This window comes from Equus quagga, chromosome 1, assembly GCF_021613505.1.
Source record: "Equus quagga isolate Etosha38 chromosome 1, UCLA_HA_Equagga_1.0, whole genome shotgun sequence".
Lineage (NCBI taxonomy): Eukaryota > Metazoa > Chordata > Mammalia > Perissodactyla > Equidae > Equus > Equus quagga.
In genome coordinates, this window is record NC_060267.1 from 174,811,575 (window position 1) to 174,826,693 (window position 15,119).

General features: G+C 43.5%; 1 protein-coding gene across 9 annotated transcripts in view; it reads right to left on the reverse strand.

Annotated features, from left to right (window-relative positions):
- Window positions 1-585: 585 nt before the first annotated feature.
- Window positions 586-15,119, reverse strand: part of TFDP2 (transcription factor Dp-2) — a 166,619-nt gene continuing 152,085 nt past the window's right edge. For 8 of the 9 annotated variants that reach the window (XM_046670790.1, XM_046670799.1, XM_046670782.1 and 5 more), the window contains 5 exons: window positions 13,979-14,047; window positions 9,313-9,464; window positions 5,506-5,672; window positions 980-1,085; window positions 586-786 (listed from right to left, as the gene is read on the reverse strand). In XM_046670790.1, the coding sequence (XP_046526746.1) occupies window positions 603-786; window positions 980-1,085; window positions 5,506-5,672; window positions 9,313-9,464; window positions 13,979-14,047 (678 nt within the window). In that variant the 3' untranslated portion in view covers window positions 586-602. The remainder of the gene's footprint in view (window positions 787-979; window positions 1,086-5,505; window positions 5,673-9,312; window positions 9,465-13,978; window positions 14,048-15,119) is intronic. The other variant, XM_046670806.1, reaches the window with a different exon arrangement.

A 15,119-nucleotide genomic window follows, 5' to 3' on the forward strand; every position in this document is an offset into this window, starting at 1 on the left:
TAGCGCTCGCTCCTTTCTAGAAGCCGTCTAAGGCAGCTGATGCGTAAAGCACCTCAACTAGACTTTCAACTAGTTCAGCAGTTTAATCTGCGCTCCTTAGGCCAGAAGGACTGCCATCTACACCCCTCACTGTACAACTCTCCCCACTAGGAACTTCCCAGGTTCCCCTCTGCCTCGTAAAAGGCAGCCAGGCAAGGGAGAGAAACGCGAGGGAGCAGCCCATCAGGAAGTGTCCGCTGTAGCAATCGGAATCCTACAGAGGGTGACACGTGGGGCAACACACAGATCCCGCCTCAGGGAGAGAACTGAGCTTCATTCACGCTGCCAGTTCTTCAGGGACTATTCCCTCCATCCCCTCAGAAAACACACCTCGTCCGTGGTGTGATCGCACGCTCTGTTGTTCAGAGTTCCCATTCACACTACGTTAACTTCCACCTCTATCATCTCAGCCTTCGTGTGATTTGCTTATTGTGTTTCCCTAGTTTTCACTGAACACACAGCGCAAACAGAGGCAAGGACTGAAGCAGTCATTTCAAAAACAAGAGCTCACACTACAAACACACATGAGCATCAAATACTAAAACGTGGGTTTTCTCCTGTCTTTATTCTGGGGAGGAGGAATCCTCCTCGTCATCTTCCTCGTCTTCGTCGTTGAACGAACAGGGGGTCTCACCTCGCGACTCAGAGCAGTGAGAGGCCGCACTGCTGGACTGGTGACTGTTTGGGGCAAGGAGCTGCCCCGTTGCTAAGGCCACTTCAGCATCCAAGCACAGCCCTTGGTTCACACTAGCAAACAATTAGAGACACACAGCCTCGTTAATGTGGCATGTTTTAAGCTTTGTCAAACACAGGAATAAAAATATGGGAAAGGAGGTGCCACTAGCGAGCTCAGGCCTGTGCCAGCAGTGACTCGCAGGCCCTCCCTCCAGGAAGGTCAGTGCTTCGTAGCCTGCCTTTCCAGACCTGGAGATATACGTACCTTGATTGGGACAAGGTGGCACCAGTGGTCAGGTCTAAATTTGAAACTGACTGGGTAGAGTTCAAGAGTAGTCCCTGATTTAACCAGGCGGGTCCTGTGGAGATATCTACAGAAAAAACAAAAACAGAAGATGTAGGCGCTGCAGCTTCTGTTACAGCCCGAAGCAAGCACAGACTCAGAGGGGGATGAGCCTGTTCTAAATCACAGCCAGACAAGTCCTGGGAAGAACCCAGGTTTCTTCAGCTTAGAAAAAAGAAATTTCTAGAACATTAAGATCAGGAAGAAAATACAGGAAGGCAGACTACAGCAAGGAAGAATTCAAATTAAACCAACATGGACCTTCTCATTCTTTTTTTCTTAAATAAGACCTCCAGAGGGTAGTTCACTGAGTGCAGTGATGGCTGGCCTATCCCTGGACACCTGCTGTCCTCGCCACAGAAGAGTGTTTGTGGTGCTAACACCCAAAGCCAGGCGTGGGTAAGGAGAAAGGTGAATCAAAAATGTCTTAGGTAAGAAGGACACGTTTTTGCCAAAACCTCCACTGCACCATCTTTTGAAGGGCCCCCTGGTGAACTCAGTGCTATTACTCATCAAAGATTGATTCTTCTCCTGATATCCTTTGCTTCATAACTCAAACCAGCCCTTATTCTGAAAGGTCATATACAGTCACGTTTTTAATGACACTGAGACAGCTATTACTGTTTTAGTAATTCTTTGGGTATATCCTTGCAATCTTATTTTCTATACCACCATATTTTTCCTATCACAACGTTGGTCAATTCTTATTGTAATTTTACTTGTTTAATATTTGCCTCCTTATCTAGAAGGTTAGCTCAACGAAGGCAGTGACTGGAACATTTAAGATTTAAACGTTACTGAATGAAAGAGTATACTCTCTTCCAACAGTGAGTCTGCAAAACAGGTGGTAGATACGTTACAGATACATTCCTAAAAATAAACCATTTGACTTCCATTATAAGATAAGAACAAATATATGCTCAGAAAATACAATTTGCCAAAATGAGCTTTTATGACATTTAATCAAAATAGTTTTGTAGTTACTGTGCAAAAAAAAATGAAACTACGTCTTGTAGTTTCATTCATTCAAAAATGAAATGGCGTCTCGGGATGGGAAACGCGCCTATCCTGGCAGTCTGACCAAGCGAGAGGCTTCCCACGTAGGAGACCAGTACACTGAATGAACTACATTAACTTTACAATAGCCTCATGAACCCTTTTATTTACAGGCTAACTAAGGCAGCTGTGAAAAAAAAAGAACTCCAATTCTAAGAAGAATGGCAGACTTTAAATACACTAAATAAGCACAAGTCTGTACAAGACAAAATTCAGCCAGAATCCTGTGCTGAATAGTAATTAGTATATATGGAAACTTTCTGTCAGAACACAGCTATTTACTTGTTTGAGAGCATAACACATTAAATTTTCTTTTCACAATGGCTTTGAATAGCCTACGTTTCTTTCACATTATCACAGGACCCACACAATGGTGCCCACAATCTCACTCAAGAGCCACTCTGTCCCTCTGCACACTAAAGGCACACGTTTCTTCTTTTGAACGAACCAGAAAGTCTGTGTCTCAGTCTGCAAATGAGGTCATGAGGAGATCAAACCATAGAGCCTGCCTCACCGCCCTGAGCCTTTCCACTGAGAATAAGCTAAAATGAAGTTCTGGTGATTTCCTGAGGAAGCCCTTTATTCAGACCCTGTTGGACTGCCACTATGACTGGGCTGCTAACAAAACAGCAGGTCCTGCTCTGGGAGAGCGCAGGGAGACGGGGCAGGTGGGGGGTGAAGATACGGGACTGGCTGGGGGCAAGAGGAAGGGGGCCCGCAGGAGGGGGATGGCGCCAACTGGAGAACCAAATCAAACAGAAACCAAACCTCAATCAACAGACTTACGTTGTGACCAAAAGGCCAAAACCATAAAACAGAACAAAATAAAAACGACTTCTTTGCTTATATTTAATATACCTTGGAATTAACATTATAATGCCTTTAAAAAGTGATGTAAAATCCTAGGTGTAATATTTATAAATGAAGGAAACTGGCAGGAGCCAAAGGAAAAGCATTGCTTATACATCCAAATTTACATATGCAGAATATACCATAGTCTTAGGAATTAAAGATTTATGAATTATGGGGAAAAAATCTGAATTACAGAACATGGAAAACGTGTTTTTGTTTTCAAGTATACTCAGTATATTTTTATAACTTACAATAAAAAGACAAATAACCAAAATGGCAAAATGGGCAAAGGATCTGAATAGACTTTTCTCCAGGAAGATACACAAATGGCCAATGAGCACACAAAAAGATGCTCAACATCATCAGTCATTAGGGAAACGCACATCAAAACCACAGTGAAACACCACCTCACATCCGCTGGGATGGCTAGAATAAAAAAGACGGGCAATAACAAGTGCTGAGAAGGATGCGGAGAAACTGGACCCTCAAACATTGCTGGTAGGACTAGAAAATGGTTCAACTGCTTCAGAAAATAGTTTGGCAGCTCCTCAAAATGTTAAATATAGAGTTACCATAGGACCCAGCAATTGCACTCCTAGGTAAACACCCAACAGAACTGAAAATTTATGTTCACGCAAAAACACGTACAAGAATCTTGACAGGAGCACCACTCATAATAGCCAAAAAGTGCAAACAATCCAAATGTCTTCAAACTAATGAATGGACAGACAAAATACTATAACAATAAAAAGGGATCCAGTACTGATACAAGCCACACATGGGTGAACCTTGAAAACATGATGCTGAGTGAAAGAAGCCAGTCATAAAGGATGCATTTGTATGATTCCATTTATAGGAAATGTCCAGAATGGACAAATCCACTCTTTTTTTTTTTGAGGAACATTCACCCTGAGCTAACTACTGCAAATCTTCCTCTTTTTGCTGAGGAAGATCGGCCCTGAGCTAACATCCATGCCCATCTTCCTCCACTTTATATGTGGGACGCCTACCACAGCATGGCGTGCCAAGCAGTGCCAGGTCCGCACCTGGGATCCGAACTGGCAAACCCCGGGCCGCCCAGAAGTGGAACGTGCTCACCTAACTGCTGCGCCACCAGGCCGGCCCCGACAAATCCATTCTGAAATAGTGGTTGCCAGGAGCTGGGAGGAATGGGGGAATAGGGCACCACTGCTAATGCATATGGGGTTTCTCTTTGGGGTGATAAAGATGTTTTAGAATTAGATAGTGGTGATGACTGCACAACCTTGTGAATATACCAAAAACCACTAAATCATATAGTTTAAAATGGTTTATTTTATGGTATGTGAATTAAATCTCAATTTCAAAAATCTACAGGGGGCTGGCCCGGTGGCAGAATGGTTAAATTCATGGACTCCATTTTGGCCCAGGGTTCACGGGTTCAGATCCCCTGGCACGGACCTACACACCGTTCATCAAGCCACGCTATGGTGGTGTTCCACATACAAAATAGAGGAAGACTGCCACAGATGTTAGCTCAGCAACCATATTCCTCAAGTAAAAAGAGGAAGACTGGCAACAGATGTTAGCTCAGGGCAAGTCTTCCTCACAATTAAAAACAGAAGACAATAGCAACAACAAAAAAATTACAATGATACCATTTCACATCCACCTGATGGGAAAAACAGAACACTTCCACTCCGCAGGGGAGACTGTAACCTGGTCAAATGCAGCTGAAAACCTTTGCACCATTTGGCAAAGCTGAAGATGCACCTGCCTCTGACCCAGCACCTCGCTACACACACGTGCACAGGGTCACTAGGGTACAGGTAAAGGAAGGTTCAGGATAGCGCTGTCTTTTAATACCAAGAAACTGGAAACAAAGCTAACGGTTTATCATCAGTAAAATGAACAAATAAATTGTGACATATTCATATAATGGAATTCTATACAGTAGTAAAAATGTATGAATTATAGCTACATTAAATCATGAGAACAAATCTAAAGAACATGACGTTGAGTGGAAAAAAAAAAAATCAAATCAGGGGCTGACCCGATAGTGCAGCGGTTAAGTTTGCACGTTCCGCTTCAGTGGCCCGGGGTTCACCGGTTCGGATCCCAGGTGCGGACATGGCACCGCTTGGCACGCCATGCTGTGGCAGGCGTCCCATATATAAAGTAGAGGAAGATGAGCACGGATGTTAGCTCAGGGCCGGTCTTTCTCAGCAAAAAGTGGAGGATTGGCAGATGTTAGCTCAGGGCTAATGTTCCTCAAAAAAAAAAAACCAAACACCAAAGAATATATCACTATGATTCCATTTATATAAAGGTCAGAAGTAGGCAAAACTAAGCAATAAATTGTCGCCAGTTTACTTTATTTGTTTGTATCTCTAAAGAGCAACTGAGGATGAACAAGAAATTTAAGAGAGTGGTTACATTTAGGGGGCGGGGAAGGGCACAGAATCCAGAGCAGGTGTACCGCAAATTTTCTGAGAAAGGTTTTAACAAGTTAGGATTTGACATTTATCAGGGATGACGTGTGAGAGCATTAGTTAACATACCTGTGATGTAACCTTCTAAAGCCTTTGGCACCAGTGACTTAGCCAGTTTCAGATCCTCCAGAGAGCATTTGCCTGACTCCAGGCCGAAGGACATCCCCATCCGCTTCAGGACCTCTATGTCATCATGGATCTCAAAGGTGTTGTCAAAATTGAAAAGATATTCAAACCTGCATCAGGAAACAAAGTTAGGATGGGGTTTTCTTTGGCACTGGGGAGGTCTGAGTAGTTTTGTACTCTTGACGTTACATAAAAGAATGAGGGCCTAAGTTCAGCTATCGTAGAAACTGTTACCGTTTAGAGCAATAAGAGTCATTCTGCTGTGTTCAGGGGAATGACATCTCAAACAAACCACTTTCCCAATCAAAACAATTTTCCAGGGGCCAGCCCAGTGGCACAGTGGTTAAGTCCAAGTGCTCGGCTTTGGTGGCCTGGGGTTCACAGGTTTGGATCCTGGGTGTGGACCTAGCACTGCTCGTTAACCCTAACCCTAACCCTGTGGCGGCGTCACACATACAAAATAGAGGAAGACTAGCACAGACGTTAGCTCAGAGACAATCTTCCTCATGCAAAAAGGGGAAGATTGGCAACAGACATCAGCTTAGGGCCAATCTTCCTCACCAAAAAAACACCCAAAAAACAATTTTCCTGTGACAGACAATAGGAGTCCATAAACTTTAGTCCTCATTAAGCTGTTACAAACTGGAGACAGAAATTTTGGTCTAAATCCAATACTTTCGAAAGTTGTCTACAGGTTTGTCACAAAAGATAAAATAGTAAGACAGCCTTTCCAGTTTAATGTGTGACACCTTTACTGTGAGCTGGCCTACTAGGTTTGAAGAAAAAACATTTTGGAAGCTTACTTCATTTTCATGAGCCAAGTGTTAACTGCAGCATACTTCAGATAAGCAGTAAACGGAAGACTTTTCACAAACTAACCAAGCCCCAAATCCTGTCTTGAGAGCATGAGGAGTGAAATGTCTTAAGAAAAAAGTGTCACAAGTAACACGTAGCACATTTCCAAATGTTCCTGAGAAGTACCAGTCAGGATGCCCAGCACAACGTTTCAATAAAGAGGCCACTGCAGCAAGAGACAGTCCTTGTGGCTCCCAGGCGGGGCCCTGGGGCACCTGCACCTCAGGCCTCAGTCCTACAGGGACCGAGCACAGGTGAATGTTCTGGGACGATGGTGGTTTACCTTGTCATGAAATTCCCTCCATTAAAATTATGAGAGGGTAAAATTTTTATGCTAAATCTTAGATCAGGGCAAATGTTACAATTTAAAGCAAAATGCCATTTTTATTTGAAGTATATGAACTTGAATAAAGTACGTTAACAAATTTTCAGAAAAAAACACAAAAAATCTGAAGTGTGGGCCTGCCACAGGGATGATTCCAGGCATAGTTAAAAGAAGACGGTTTTGTAAATTTAATCCTCGTTGAGGGAAAGCCTCCTGGCTAACGAAGGTGAAAACACTGCACCACCAAAGCAACTGCAAGTCAGGGTTAGGACCTGCCTTGACTAACGAGCCCCTGCGAGCTCATCCAAGTGCTCCGAGCCGCCTCCTCTCCACCCAGCGGAGGGCCGGGAAAGGGCCTGAGTCAGTAATCCCCAAGGATGGAACCTTCCAGACCCCAGTCCGGGGTGAAGAGAATCCCTAATTCCCTTAGGCCAATGGTTCTAATTTTCCTCCTACTCTTTTTAGATTTAGAAGACTAACCAAAGAGAACTTAACAGTTCCCCACAAGAGACTAACTAGAGTAACTAGAATTATAAGTGTTTTTTCCCCTGAAAATATGTTATCCATTCTCTATAATTCTCGGTTTTATGAGAATATGTTAACAGCCCTTTTAGATAATAGGTTTTTGTAAAGAATCTGCAAATGTGTGAATAATAATACAGACACCTACCATTTACTGACCACTGGGCTAGGTCTGTTATGAATTTATCTATAACTTTTGAAAACCAGCAAGTTAAATACTATAGTTCTTACTTTCACGGAGGAAGGAACGAGATCTCAGAGAGGTTAAGAAACTGTATACCTGGAAGAAAGACTGAAACGTGGATCCTCTGACTTCATAGCCTGCATGGTGCCTATTTCTCATTGTGTCCATAGTCTAAATTACCAAATACTTTCAAAATCCCTCCTGCTTTCCTCCTCCTCCTTTTTTTGGTGTCTTCTTATTTAAGTGACCCAGAATCTCTGTATGCAATCAAGACAGACGGGGGCAGCACCACTGCCAGAGAAAAGAGCAGGGAAAATGAGAGATGGTACAGCCCAAGGGCAATGCTGTAGCTCTAAGCGGACCAGAAGCTCCCATCTCCCTGGGACAGTCCTGGGCTATGCCTGTGGTACTGATGTAATTATTGAGCCCTTTTTTGCTTTCAAATGTCTACCAATTTGGATGATAAATGATATGCTGACTCCTCGTGTTTATGAAGCACTTGCCCTGAGTTAGAGCCTTTAAGGCATTCTCTCTTTTAATCCTCACAACAAGGCTAGGAAGTGACAGATGCCCTGGTATCATCCCCATTTGTTCTTCAGAAAACAGAGTTTTGGAGCAGGCAAATGGGGGAACCACAATCCACACTTGGGGCTGTCTCACCCTGCGTGATATGCCCTTAACTATCTCATGATGCTGGTCACAGCCTGAAGACCACTGCTGTTTTCATGAAGAGTAAAATAAACCAACAAATCAACTGTCTATTTTATAAGCTGCTACTTCTCACTTGCTATGATGAACATTACCATCAACCTTGGTTAAAACATAAAAAAATGTTGGTGGGAATGTAAATTGGTGCAGCCACTACAGAAAACAGTATGGAGGTTCCTCAAAAAATTAAAAATAGAACTACCATATGATCCAGCAATTCCACTTCTGGGTATACATCCAAAGGAAAGAAAATCACTATCTCAAAAAGACATCTGCTCCCCACGTACATTGCAGCATTACCTACAATCGCCAAGGCAAAGAAACAGCCTACATGTCCATCAATGGATGAATGGATAAAGAAATGTGTATACACACACAAACACATACACAATGGAATAGTCAGCCACACAAAAGAAGGAAAACCTGCCATTTGGGACAACATGGATGGACCTCAAGGGCATCATACTAAGTGAAATAAGTCGGAGAAAGACAAATACTGTCTGATCTCACTTATATAAGCAATCTAAAAAAACTGAACTCACAGATTCAGGGAACAGACTGGCGGTTGCCAGAGGGAGGGGGTGAGGGGTTGGTGAAAAAGGTGAAGGTGGTCAAAAGGTACAGACTTGCAGTTAAAAGATAAACAAGAAAAAAAGAAAGCAGAGAACACATCTAGCATTTTCATGTCCATTCATTCATTTACAAACAGAAGCACACTCAACTATGATACAGAAAAACAAAGAAATAATTGCTTTAATGCCACATGTTGCTCTAAAATATATCCACAATAAACTATGATAGTGACTCACCAGTGACCCTGCCTTGTCCCAGTTCCTCATGGACGGCCTGCTGCAGCTACCTGGCCTGAGCTACCACATCCAGGCACACCCTGGACTGGGTCCAGGCACCACTGTGCATATACACAGGCAGCAGAGTGCCAGGCACAGGACAGCGGCTGCAGAGGGGCAGTGATGAGGCGCACCAGCAGACGGCAGCACTCCAGGCTTGCAAAGGTGTCTCACGTGCCCCCGGAGGTCAGCCTTGGGGGGCTCTGATCAGATCACATCAGATCACAGAGCACACCCTTCTTTATTTTGCAAATGATAGGAATCTGTTACAGGAGGTCAGCCCTGTCCGCCCCCCTGCTCTCACTCACTTGTCACTGGAGATGCTGCAATCTATGACTGTTTTCCTGCTTGTGTTGATGATTATAAATGGCAGCTGAATGGTGGAGTTCAGAGCTGGAGGGCCCTGGTTCTGCTGTTCATTTTGCCGATTTCTCTGCACCAGGTTTTTGAAAGCGATTTGCTGTAATGATCAATATAAAGAATATGGTCATTTAATGTGGATAAGTGAGTTGGAATTAAACGAATTAAGATAAATACATTTAAAATATAGTTTAAAATTAGACAAAGAGGCTTTCCACCTATGAGTTAATTATTTTTTTAATTAATTAATTAATTTTTTGGGGAAGATTAGCCCTGAGCTAACATCTGCCACCAATCCTCCTCTTTTTGCTGAGGAAGACTGGCCCTGAGCTAACATCTGTGCCCATCTTCCTCTACTTTATATGTGGGATGCCTGCCACAGCATGACTTGTCAAGAGGTGCCATGTCTGCACACAGGATCTGAACCAGTGAACCTAGGGCTGTTGAAGTGCACCGTGTGAACTTAACTGCTCTGCCACCGGGCTGGCCCTGTTATGAATTAACTAAAATTAAACATTTAAGATTAGAATGACCCAACTCAATAAACATACTTCAAGTGAAAAAATATACATTTAAATGGTGTCTAACATCATCCTAATGTAAATAGTGGGGCCCATGGTCTCCATTATTCATACAAACAGGATCTGACAAACCTGAGAGAGAGCCCAGTGGCACCTGCAACTCTTCTTAGAGTGACACAGCGAAAGTGACACCAAGCGAACTTATGTTTTCCATTTATCTAACACAGACTTCTGAGACTTTAGGGTTAAATAACCCTTTTAGATTGTCTAGCCCAGGGATATACAAACTTTATAAAGCCACAGAATACTTTCTTCAAATGAAATCTGATGGGACAACCACTATATAAACCAGATGCAGGCAGCACTGCTCTGGCTGGCTGCCAGGGGGCAGGAGGCCTGAACCTGCCAGCTCCGCCCTCATTCACCCCTCAGGTTCCCAGACCACCTCCGCACAACTTCTCAGCATCCTTAGGGCACAGCTGGAATATGGCCCAACCCTCCCCGTACCTGACATCTTCCAGATGAGGAAACTGAGGCTTACACTGATTATAACACATATCAAGGCCTGAATCTTTACACTGAATCTTGCTGTCACTTTTAGTTATAACCATTACTCAAAAGTCAAAGACAATGACCGCCCCTCCTTTTACTAAGGCAAAAGTATCCTAGAATTCCATAGCCATAAAGACCGTACGCAGTTCAAGTTTTTCATCTGCTCACGAAACAGATACTGGTTTTTAAAGCTCCTAAAGTCAGACCCCTCATTCTCTTTCATCAGCTTGTTCCACCCTCTCACCCAGTGGTGATGGAGCTATTTTCTGTATTTTAGCAATCTTCCCCCATGATTGTTTATTTTAGGTTCTGGGCCTTAACTAGAGTTTGATAAACATTATTATCATCTTAAAATGGCTGGGTGCTACCTCCCTAGAAAGTGAACGTTTACGCTTAGAATGCACAAAACAGAAAGGAAACCAATTTATTCTAGCCCTAACAGTATGTCCGAAAGTCATTACCCCATATCAATCACTGTCAAAAAACGATCACTATCAATACTTAAATACTACTATCAAACTTTAAGTTAAATTTCTTCATTATTTTCTGCTGCTAAAGAACTAAGGCTGTCTTTCATTGCTTAGTTCACTTCACAGAGGGGAAAAATATGCTGAAACTGTATAACTGAGAAAAAGAATGAATATTTGAATTCTTCTGCCTACGTTCTCTACCCTCCCACTGGAAAAAGCATCTGGGGAGAAGCTCCCTACTTTGCCCAGCTTTGTGGTCCTAGCACCACGGGAGGGCCTCAGTGTGGGGGGATATAAACAATGATGAGTTCTTTATATACTTATGATTCACTGTTTAATATCGTGTACGTTTAACAGCATCAAAGATTTTTCAGGTGAAGAGAGCAGTAATAACATACTAACATTTTGATAGCAAAAAAAAAAATCACCTCCCATTTGTTTTGGATTAATTTCCTTATTTGCTGCCCTTTGAATGATTTCCTTCAGGCTTTGTTCTTTTTCAGGCTCACTAACATCTATTTCAGAGGCTAAACAGCTCCGGGTGAGTTCAGACATCCATTTGGCTGTGCATCAGCAGCTCTGGGAAAGCCTCAAGGGCTGGAAGGGACAAGCGGACAGGCAAAAGCAGGGTATCTGCATTATCTATGGGTGTAATCTACTCACATCATTCCTCCCCTAGCTACCAAGAGGGGCGGCAGCACCTAAGTAAAACTTACCTGCGTCCTGTGATGTCAGTGAGTCGTGACATTAACTTGTTAAATTAAGCTAGCTTAACCATGGCAAATTATCAGTGTTCAGGAACAACTTGTTTGACTTTCTGTGACAACTTCATAAATGTTATTTGATGAAAGAAAGAAAAACGAAACACTGGGAGGATAAGCTGTGCGTCACCAGAAGACCATTAAGTCGCCGTTTTCAGTTAGACTTGGAGTTTCTTTTTAATGTTTGGAGAGACCTGCTCTTACGCATGTTGACAGCTAGGCTGCCCCTCAGTTGCAATCTTCTATAAATATTTGGCTTGAGAGACAGTAGAGGAAAAGAAATTTAGGACTTAAAAAAATATAACGTTCCTCGTATAAAGATACGCAGGAAAAAAATATTTAGCTTCATTCTTTGTTTTGGCCATCTAGAGAGGGAAAGTCCCGCACGTATGAGGGCCACCTTGCCCAGCACCGTTCTTTCTGATGAACAAGCAGATAATGACAGGCTTACTGATAAACCGGTTCTTTAAAATAACAAGTGCCAAAAATCAAGCTCCAAAATGCTCGGTGAAGGTTTTGAGGAAATCTAGGGAAGGCCAGCACACAGCTGAGGGACGGTGAGCTGGAGGGAAATACTGCAGACCCCTGTGCAGGGACAGAGCCAGGAGAAGAGGCGGCTGGCAGAAGGAGGTGACAGCGTAGGAGGGAGAGGCGAGGGCCTGGCAGGCCAGGTCTATAAGGCAGGACTCCACAGGAAGGAGCACAGGACTGCTGTCAGCTTCCAGGTTTTTTTAAGCTGCAGAACACTTCATATCAAATCTGATTTAGGAGTCCAATATGAAAAATACATAAAATGCCTGCTCCAGCGTTAACTCCTCAGGCAGGTCCCACAGGGTTCAGCGTGAAAAGCACACAGGGCACAGTAAGAAGGAAGGACACGGCCTCATCAGGAGGGAACCTCACCCTGGGGCTTCCCATGCGCGGTAAGCCTCTGCTCCACCTGCCGCACGCCCCTGCCCGGGCTCTGCTTCCTCCCTGCTTCCTTCTCAGACCGACCCACATCTCTGAAGGGCAGGCCCTCTTCCTCAGCCTCCCTGATTCATACATGAATGTGAAAGAAAAACAGAAGCAACCAGAAAGTGAAAAATAAAAACCTGGAATATTTAACATATTCTGTTCACTAAATAAAGTGAGTTATTTTAGAAAAAGACCTGTCTATCATATTCGGTAACTTATTGCTACCTTTACTTCTAAAAAGTGCATTACACCCAAAATTAAACAGGACCCACAGTTGTGCAAATGAGAGTGGATTTTATGATGGACTGAAAGAGTTTCATATAAAGGACAATTTGCTGATGAAAGCAAAAGCAAAAAGATGCTCTGGCTCATTTTACAGAGTTTCTCTGGATTAAAAATGGCCCCATGTACTGCTCAAAGCGAACTTTTACACCAAGTGCAATTACCAAGAATAGGAAAAAGGTCTGTCTACCCTATGATTTTACACCACATGATTTCATACAAGGGCTCTGTTATATTTTTAAAAATCATCCAAATTCTAGGCAATTATCCAAAAAAGTATAAATATAGGGATCCTTATTACACCATAAAATTTAATTTTCCTAAATAGAAATGCATTTTAAGTTGTGGTATTTCTACAAATCTTAGTGAATCACTTCATATTATTCTGTCATTTACAGACAATAACTGTTAAAGGTGTTACAGACAATACGTATTACAGGCGGGTGGGTTTGTTTTACTCAAAGCGCCTAAAATTCAACTAGCCTTACTTTTTTTTTTTTAAAGATTTTACTTTTCCTTTTTCTCCCCAAAGCCCCCCGGTACATAGTTGTGTATTTTTAGTTGTGGGTCCTTCTAGTTACGGCATGTGGGATGCCCCCTCAGTGTGGCCTGATGAGCAGCGCCATGACCACACCCAGGATTTAGAACGGGCGAAACCCTGGGCTGCCGAAACGGAGCGCGAGAACTTAACCAGTCGGCCACGGGGTCGGCCCCTAGCCTTACTTCTTGATATTCCAAATTAGGGATAAAATAAACATACACAAAAAGACTCCTGGCAGTTTCTGTTCAGAATAAGAAGAAGTGTCCACAGTAAATTGTTGCATAATGTAAGTCACACACATGGCGGGTGAACTGCCGGGGGGCCCAGATGATGGCGAAATATGGAACCATCTTAAAGGCAGACCACATGGATGGCAATGAGTCTGGATGTCAGGGAGCCTACCCTAGCATGGTCCCACCAGACACTACTCAAAGGCACCCAAAGTAGAGACACTGATCCTTTTAAAAGCAAGTGGGCAGAGAAGCAGAATACAGGTGGGGAAGGTAATGAAGCCATCCCAGCATCTTTACCTGCAGGAGAAGTTCTTGCAGCTGGGCCCGTTTCTGCTTTATCCGTTCTATCCGCCTCTGCTTCTCTATCTTTAAAACACAGGTTACAAAATAACATGAACATATGTAGAGCATAAAGTACTGCTTACTTTTCAGGTCCAAATTCTGAGATATCAGGAATTTTCCTTAGAAAAACTCAATCCATTTTGACTACCAACATCAGTAAAGCCAAATCACACCTTTGTGGGGCTGGGGGTTGGGGTAAGCAAGCAGGCAAGACAGCAGAATCATGGCAACTGTTACCAGTAATGAAATTCACCCACTTAATAACTACTTGGTATGCAGCACCTGTCGCTACTTATTACTCAATTCTAATCAGAGTAAGAGCTAACACTCAGTGAATACTCACTCCACGTGCCAGCACTCAGCACTTTACACAGTGTCTTATCTGCACAAAACCTTACGAGGTCAGTACTGTTACCCATTTTGCACGTAAGGAAATGGAGACGTAAAGGGTTAAATAAACCACTGTCCAAAGTCACACAGCTAGTGAGTGGCAAGAGCCAGGACATGAACCGAAGCCATATGGTTCCAGAGACCTTATTATTTATTTATTTATTTTTTTAAGGAAGATTAGCCCTGAGCTAACTGCTGCCAATCCTCCTCTTTTTGCTGAGGAAGACTGGCCCTGAGGTAACATCCTTCCTCTACTTTTTAAAGATTTTATTTTTTCTTTTTCTCCCCAAAGCCCCCCTGGTACATAGCTGTGTTTTTTGTTGTTGTTGTGGGTCCTTCCAATTGTGGCATGTGGGACGCCGCCCTAGCGTGGCCCAATGAGCAGTGCCATGTCTGCGCCCAGGATTTGAACCGGCAAAACCCTGGGCTGCTGAAGCAGAACGCGCAAACCTAGCCACTGGGCCATGGGGCCGGCCCCCATCGTCCTCTACTTTTATACATGGAACACCTACCATTGCATGGCTTTTGCCAAGCAGTGCCATGTCCCCACCCGGGATCCCAACCAGCGACCCCAGGCCCCCGAGAAGCGGAACGTGCGAACTTAACCTCTGCACCACCGGGCCGGCCCCCCAGAGACCCTATTATTAATTACTCTGTTGTATTACACCCCCTCCCACCCCTGCAAGAAAGAGGTAAGATCTCATTT